Source organism: Humulus lupulus, chromosome 9 (assembly GCF_963169125.1).
Source record: "Humulus lupulus chromosome 9, drHumLupu1.1, whole genome shotgun sequence".
Taxonomy (NCBI): Eukaryota; Viridiplantae; Streptophyta; class Magnoliopsida; order Rosales; family Cannabaceae; genus Humulus; species Humulus lupulus.
This window is the reverse complement of record NC_084801.1, coordinates 185,039,447-185,047,996: the sequence shown is the minus strand read 5'-3', so window position 1 is coordinate 185,047,996 and position 8,550 is coordinate 185,039,447. Positions and strand designations below refer to the sequence as shown.

General features: G+C 37.1%; 1 protein-coding gene across 1 annotated transcript; it reads left to right on the top strand.

Moving 5' to 3' along the window:
• Positions 1 to 847: 847 nt before the first annotated feature.
• On the top strand, positions 848 to 2,150 carry LOC133801627 (RING-H2 finger protein ATL40-like). Its single transcript, XM_062239874.1, has one exon. It carries the CDS (start codon positions 1,043 to 1,045, stop codon positions 1,823 to 1,825), a length of 783 nt encoding a protein of 260 aa, XP_062095858.1. The 5' UTR covers positions 848 to 1,042; the 3' UTR covers positions 1,826 to 2,150.
• The last annotated feature ends 6,400 nt before the right edge of the window (positions 2,151 to 8,550 follow it).

Below are 8,550 nucleotides of genomic sequence, written 5' to 3'. Positions count from 1 at the left end.
ATGTATATGTTTGTAATTTTTTGTTACATGTGTTACATTTTTGCTTAAATAAGGCCTACCTCAATTTTTTTAATTTTCTAAAAAGGACAAATTTGGGACTAATAATCAATTTAAATGAGAATTACTAGTCAAACAACACAATCATATCAACAAAAACCAAAGGTGGTAATTTTGTGTGTGATCGGTTTTTGCTCTCTTTTATAATTAATTCAAACCCTAGCTCAATTTGGTTTCGATTATGACTAATGACACACATACACACATAAATTAGACACAAACACTACACATTCGTATGTGTCAAATCATTTCGGTCAATCATATTTATTTAAAATAGCATCACTAAGTAGAAGTAATTTGTCATATATATAAGTGTGTAGTATTTATGTGTACACTTATCGTTACTATTACTAAACTATTATAAGATAAGATAGATATTGATTCCAAATCATGTAGTTAATTGATTTTTTTTACGTTGCTAGATATTTTCTTTTCGGTAGATATATAAATCTTAGACATGGGAAATGAGATCAAAATACTGAAACAGATTAAGTAATATTTATTACTTGTAATGAATAAATGCTAACATAAATGGAAAAAGAAAAGAAATAATGGAAAACCATCAATGCACAATACATCTTAAATAATAACAAAAGGCCAAAGTCATAAAGTTCACCATAGTGCACTTTTACTTGGTTAATTTATATATTAAGAAGTCAAATTAATCAAACTACTCAATTTATGATATACCCAATTCTCTCAAACAACTTGACTATGAAATTACACACCTCTTTTTCTCTCATCTTTCATGTCACAATTATGGACATTATGTATAAATTTCCACAGCTCACATCAAATAAATAGGAAGACTTGTCTTCCACAAGCCAAATTTATAGCCCCATTTAATTAAATTCAATGAAAATTAAAAATTAGTAAACCAAAATTTAATAAGATGAATCAAATGATGATGATCACCATATTATTATTATTATTATTATTCTAATTTTCTTCAAACATATTATTCTAAAGAGGTCTCATAGTAACCATGGGTGGTTCCGATGATGATAAGAAAGAGCATCACAGGCACGCACTTAATGTCAGCCACAAGGCCACACTCATCTCCGTCTCCTCCTTATTCGCCTTCACACTCCTCGTCATCATCTTCTTTCTATACATTAAGTACCGCCAGAACCGCCGCCGCGACAGGCGGCGCACGGACTTCATCTCAAGGCTTGTCTCTGCTCAAATCTCACCATCCGATTCAGTCATACACAACACCAATCACGTCCCTAAAAGCACCACCCGAGGCCTTGATCCTCAGGTCATAGACTCGCTGCCAGAGTTCGTCTACAAGTCCTCCTCCGCCGCCGCCGCAAACGGGCGGCGCGGGAGCCGCGGCGGCAGCATAGATGTGGTGGAGTGCTCCGTTTGCTTGAGCTCAATAACTGATGACTCGAAAGTAAGGCTGCTGCCGAATTGTAAGCACTTGTTTCATGTTGAGTGCGTTGATATGTGGCTTAGCTCCAACACAACTTGCCCGCTTTGTCGCGCTGCGGTTGAGCCCAAGGTCCCCACAGCCGAGCCGGAGGAGAGTAGCGCGGTGGAGAGGGTGGTGGTGCAACCCTCGGCTCCGCCGGTGGATGAGTTGAGTTTGCTCCACGGCGAGGAAGATCTGAATAAAGCGAGTGGATCGGGGTCATCAGGGCCGTTGAGGAGCTCGTTTAGAAGAATTCTTAGTAGGGAGAAATCGTCTCGATCAAGATCGTCTCTTGGTGGTTGTTCGGAGTTAGCTGCGGTTGTTGATCATCATGATTTGGAGAGGCAGTGATATTGGTATATATACATATATATATACAGTTTACATGTTATATATATATATATATAGTTTGATCATGTACTATTTAATTTTTGGTATGTTTGTATTGAGTTTTGGAGTTTCATATGTGATCAATTTAGATAAGACAAAGTACAGAAAAATTGTTTTTTAGATGTGAAGAATAAATGTTCTATATGTCGATGCTTTGGTGATTTTTTTTGGGAATATTTTCTCTAAATTATTTTGGGATATATGTATTTTTGAACCATGATTTGATTTGATTTGTTTGATTGTATAAATATATACATATATATAATATATGTCAGATGTTCGTGTGTGTTCTTTAGCAAATATTGGTTTAAAATCTTCAAGAAAAGTGCCACTGCGGTTGTTAATGAAAGGCAATGAATTCGAAGCCATTAATTCAATGGCTGTAGTAAACTGTCGTTTCACAAGATGGTTTCATGGGGGAACTATCCTGTGCTACTACCACAAAATAGCTTTTCCACATCGATTGCAAACTTCATGACTTGAAAAATTACAACGTGGTAATACTATAGGCATAGAAAGACTGGATGTTTCCAATAGATAATTGAGAATTGCTGAGGGCATCAATGTTGCCCAACACTACAAGGAGGTGACATGCTGTTATTGGTATAGTCTAATATCGGGTTCCATAAATTTGAATTTAATAAATATTATGAGGTATCGCTAACCAACCATAGGGTCCCATAGAATTGTTGATGGCACTAACAGTGTCCAACATCACAATGAGATGACATATCGCTATTGGTGTAATTCAATATTGGGTTCTACATATTTTAATTTAATAATTAATATTGAATATCACTAATAGGATGTGTAATGCCCTAAACTACAGGGACCGTTACGGTGCGCATTTTGAACAGTGCTAAACTCGCTAATCGAGTCATTTGGCCATAATCGTATAGCTAAGTATGACTAGCGGTTTAGGGTTAAAAACTTTGGCTAAGATATAACGTTTTCACTAGAACGTTTACTGTATACATTGGGATCCCAAAAATATAATTTAAAGGTTAATTATAAGAAAATATTTACAATCAGCCGATTTAAGCGGCAAAACAGGGTTTAACCCTAGTTCCTCTTTCAACCCTCGGCCGTGGCGGTTGAGCAGCCGCATATGTACACATCGTCACCTAAGTTCTCTAACTCAAGGATGGTCCAACTTTCTTTTGCCTTTACCTGCACCACATAACACTCGTGAGCCGAAGCCCAGCAAGAAAACTCAATATGCTCATGAACAGTAATAACATGTCATCAAATCATAAAGTGCATGCCTAGCAATAATAGCCTTAATCACGCATGAAAATAAGTTCAAATAATGATGGTTGTGGGCCCTACCCTCCTGTATGGATGACTATCAAGTCAATCCCAACAAGATGAGTGATTTACACTTGAGGTTCCGATAACCATGTTGTGACTTATAGCCCTAATCGAATGAGTGACTGAGGAGTAACTCACTAACATGGGATCTGCACCCTTAGATGAGTGACTAATAAGCAAGTCACTAATATGGGATCTGCACCTTTAGATGAGTGACTAATAAGCAAGTCACTAACATGGGATCTGCACCCTTAGATGAGTGACTAATAAGCAAGTCACTAGCATGGGATCTGCACCCTTAGCCATGTGATGATGCGGTTACCTGGGCCTTTTGGCCCTGACTCTGAGTAACTAGTCATAGACTAGACAAGCGCTTTTAGTTTTCATCGAACTTGAGGTCAGTTCGGCATTAATGCTCATGATGATTCATTCAATGCAGATGTCAATTAGATCTAATCTTTTCGACTCTGCGTTCATGACGCTTATGTCGCTCCTGACTCTTAGGTCAATAACACACGTACTACTGTTCAACTTGACTAGTAAGTCACAACTTCACAGTCAATTCTAACACTATTGTCGATTCTAACTAGTAAGTCAGTGCCACGCACAAGTAAGCAATACTATCAGACATATATCATATGTCAAATATCCACATGTAGGGCATTCAACATGCTTACATAACAATTGCTAGCATAATTAGGATCATGTGCAAACACAGAGACTCAAGCTCTGATCAATCTCATATTCAACATTCATCGCATGCCCTAACCACATGTTTCTCGTGCATCACATGCATCACATACTGGGTGCAGTTTTCTTACCTCTGGTTCGAGCGAGAAATAACAATTGAACGACCCTTGAGAACAATCGATCATTTAATCTCTTACCGGTCACCTAGTCATAACCAAATATAACCTCCATTAATGAAAATCAACCGTAAAATGGTCTTGACCTAAGTCTCACTCCCAGGACCCCAAATTATACCCAAACGGTGAGTAGATTCGATCTTGAGACTTAGGAATTGAAACCTCGAGCCAAAAACCCTAAAAAGTGCCCAAAATATGCATCAGGAAAAACAGGGTAGCGTTGTAGCGCTGCCCCCCTAGCGCCCCAACGCTACAACCAGGGGAAATTTTCCCTGGCTAGCGCCGTAGTGCTACCCTTTGGGTGCTATAGCGCTAGGACTAGCAGATCACCCTGGTTCTTCCCCCTCCTTCGAATCCTCCATTTCCAACTTGAAATTCAAGCCTCCAAACTCCATTTAAATCCCCAAATGAACCCAAATACCATATACACAAGTCCTAGACATCATAACCCAAGTAACCCTTGCCGAAAACTCTCATTGAAACTCAACTTCCCAACACAAAAACCAGCTGAAACTCAAATAGAAAACAGAGCAAGAACAAGAGTTTTAATGGCTAAAACTCACCTCACTCTCAGTAGCACACCCTCTTCAATAGTAGAGCACAACCCAAAACCCTCAAGGCTTGGTTCCCTAGCTTGGTTCCTCAAAAAGAGCTTCAAAAACCAAAGAGAAATGAAGAAGAAATGGTGTACGGGAGATAAGAGAAATGGTGCTATGTTTTGCTACAACTTAAGGGTTATATCTATCCTTAAGGTCAAAAGACCAAAATGCCCCTAGGTCATTTAAAATCCTCTTAAGGCCACCAAGGGCAAAACCATCCTTTCGCTCCTATCTCGTTAATCATAATTAACGCCCTCCAATTCCCTTAATACTCAATATTCTCAAATGCTAATAAATCATATCCCATTACCCTTTAATTCCCGGCAATGTTCTAATCACCAAATTACCCCGAGACTCACCCCGAGCCCCAAAACTAATCTCGTTATGACCAGACCGATAACTCGCATTCAAAGATCTGCTCATGCCGAATGGCTTGAACAAATCCACCTATAATGTGGTATTATTCATAATTCACCCACATGCATGAAAATACACAATTACGCCCTCAACGGGCCAAATTACCAAAATGCCCTTATAATTAGAAATGGACCCATATGCATGCACTTATCATCATGTTATAATATAATTCGCATAAACATGCATATAATCATTTAATAACACAATAAATTAATTATAACCCTCCCGACCTCCTAATCAAGGTCCTAAACCTTATTAGGGATTTTGGGGCATTACAGGATGTCATCTCATGTGTTAGAGACCTTAAGGTGTCAAATAGCAACACTCGGTTTCCATATTGGTTGGTTACCAAATACCAACGTGGACATGTGAATACCTTTTACCGAATGACAAATACCAAGTACATTTACCAAGATGTCTATCCACATCAGTAATCTGAATCTAAAGTACTTGCTTCTCATATATATGCTTAGTAAAACGTACTAGCAACCTGTTTAACGCCCAAAATGTGACAACCACTAAGCGGTGGTTGTAGTATAATCGGGCGGTCGATCCACAAGGAGGTAACCTAAAATCAAAAGGTTAGTAGAAAATAACACAAAAAGTTAGTAACAAGAAGTAAATAAAATTGTAAATGGAAAGAGGTTTGAGATTTTGGTATTATGTTTTTGATAAAGTGATGAAATGAGAAAAATGAAATAAATGTAAGATGTAATCAAGAGTTTGAGAAAAAGAAAGGTTTCAAGAATCATCCATATGCTTGTTTAATTACTTGGTTACTTGATTTACAAAAATACACAAGTAAATAGTTCACATCCCAACATTTACTTGGAAAATCTAACATTAAAGTCCATAGTTTTTCTAACAAAAGTTCATTTGAGTTATAAAGTTCTTTACTTTAAAAGCACAATGTTAATCTTATGAAAAATCTAAAAATGACAAAATACCCAAGGGCAATAATGCAATAGAAGATTAGACATAAAATTTTGTATCAATATTACTTTTACTAATTAGAAGCACATAGAAAGAGCATGATTAATCCTATATACTATTAGCATAAGTAAATAAAGATAACAAAATAAAAATAGAGATGAAAGAACATAAATAACTCAAATATATTACATTAAAAACATAGTAAATCAAAGTAGCAAAATAACATCACTTGCATATGGAATCGTCCCTAACCTTCCTAGGAAGATTAGGCCATTATGCTCATGATTCTCACAAAATTCTAAGAAGAAAATATGAGAAGAAAGTGAGTGGAAATTTTGCTATAGTTTCTCTACTCTAAAAATTACATACCAAATGTGAAGAAAGTGTCCCTATTTATAGATGAAGAGAAGGACTAAAAAGAAATCAAATAACAATTTGAGATTTACAAAATAAATCTGAAATATTAATAATAAAATATGATTTTGAAAAATCAAATCTTATTATTAATATTAACCTAGCTATTTTGGTGTATGGTCAAAATACCCTTTTTCTAAAGCACCAAAAAAGATGAGCTTTAAAGCTCAAAATGGTAATTTTGCAAGGCCCAATACCCACAAAATATGGGTTGAAGGTGGCTGGTAGCAGATGTGGGTTTTGACCCACTCCCAGCCAATGAGAGGCTGCCACGTAGGCGGCTGACTGAAGGGAGTTGGGCTGAAGGAAAAATGTGGGCCTGCTGGAGGGAAATATGCGAATATGCAGCTGAAAGTTGGGCCTTCATGCGTTGGGGAGCCAGATGGGCCTGGAGGCTTACAACATGGGTCACATGAGAAAGGATGAGGCTGGTTTGACCAGTCAATGCAGGAGGAGAAATGTGATGGGACACGTGGCGCACTGTGAGATCGCCACTTGGCAGCTGGAGGTGGAGCAAAATATATGCAGGCCTGGCCTCTTTTGGGCCTGATTTCTTCAAAAATGCCACAATTCCACTATATTTTCAATTCTAATTCTTCCCTTCTTGCTTTCTTTTTTTCTTTGTTTCCAAGTGCCAAAATACACTTTAAATCCTACAAAATAATAATAAATTAAATCATAATCAAATATTTTTATTTATAAAATAAATCATATTAATTCCATGAAAATATTAATTAAAACTTAATTTATTTTGACTATTAAAATCAATAAATGCGCATTTTTCACCACTAATCACAACCATTTATTAAACATTATGTAACTTAATATGTTCCAGACTATTTTATTCATTATATATGATCTTAATGCTCTCATATGCGTACAAGATCATATTCTCATAAATGAATATGAAATTTATGATATTTATATAAATTATTCAAACAATAATTATAATATTCAAATATAATAAAATTGTACTTTTATTTAAATCAATAAAAAATGTCTTTTTTCATGTTTTTAGGGCACCAACCCTAACACATCAGTGGGCTGAAGAAAACTAAAAGGACTTCCTTGATAGACATGATGAGAGACTAATTAGGGAAGTAACATGTCTAAGGTATTGTGAACATCAGAGCACTTAAGCGAAAATTCCCCACTATACAAGTATGAACATGGACTTGTAGCCAAATGTTATACCCTATTTTCGAAGCATCACAAACGGGCCACATGGGGTGTGACACGAGTAAGTGCTTGATAAACCAAATGAAAGTAGTGCTCAAAGAAAATAGAAATACAAAGGGAAATTTGAGTTTTTATGCTTAATGAGGTGTCCTAAATAAAAAAAAAAATACTAGACCTTCTAATCATTTAAAAAAAATGTCAAATATTTTGACAATACCCAAAATACCCCTCCCATAATTTTTCCCATCCACTTCCTCTTCTCTCCCTCAACTCATTCCTCTCAACTTTGAAAATGTCTATGTAAACATCTAAAACGTGTAGATCTCAAAAAATACCCAAAATAAAAAAAAATCACCACAAACGGATACCCGAGTGAAAAATTATGTCTCTACAAGAATTGCATCAAACCACCATCGAGCAAACATCGAGTAATATCAAAATTTTCATGAAAATCTTGATTTTGAAGGCCTCATCGAGCTGGTATTGAGCATCATCAAGCAATAATTGAGCAAAGTCAATTTTCTATAGATTTCAGAGTTTCAGATCTGAAAAATAACTCAAAAATCATGCCCAACTCAAGCACGATCTTGGTTCCAAGCCCCTAGAGATAACCTAGTCACAACAAATTAAGTATAGAACCCCATCAAAAATGAGCAAATAAAGGTTCTCGGACCAAGTCCTAGTCTCCGGGTCGTCGAATTCTACTAAACCAGGTAGTAGGATCGATCTCGAGCCCTTAGGTTTGAGTTCCCACGCTCAAAACCTCCTCGGGGCTCAAAACCCCCCAAGCGTCGCGACCCAAACAAAATAGCCACAGCCCGCCCTAAGCCAAAGAGCCCAAGGCTTTCCCCTATTTCCACCCACACCGCAGTGCGTCACAACAAGCGTCACGACTCAAATGGCCTAAAGGCACATGTTTCTCCTTGCGTCCAAGAGAGCCGCAGCGCCCCAAGAACAGGGCCGCGGC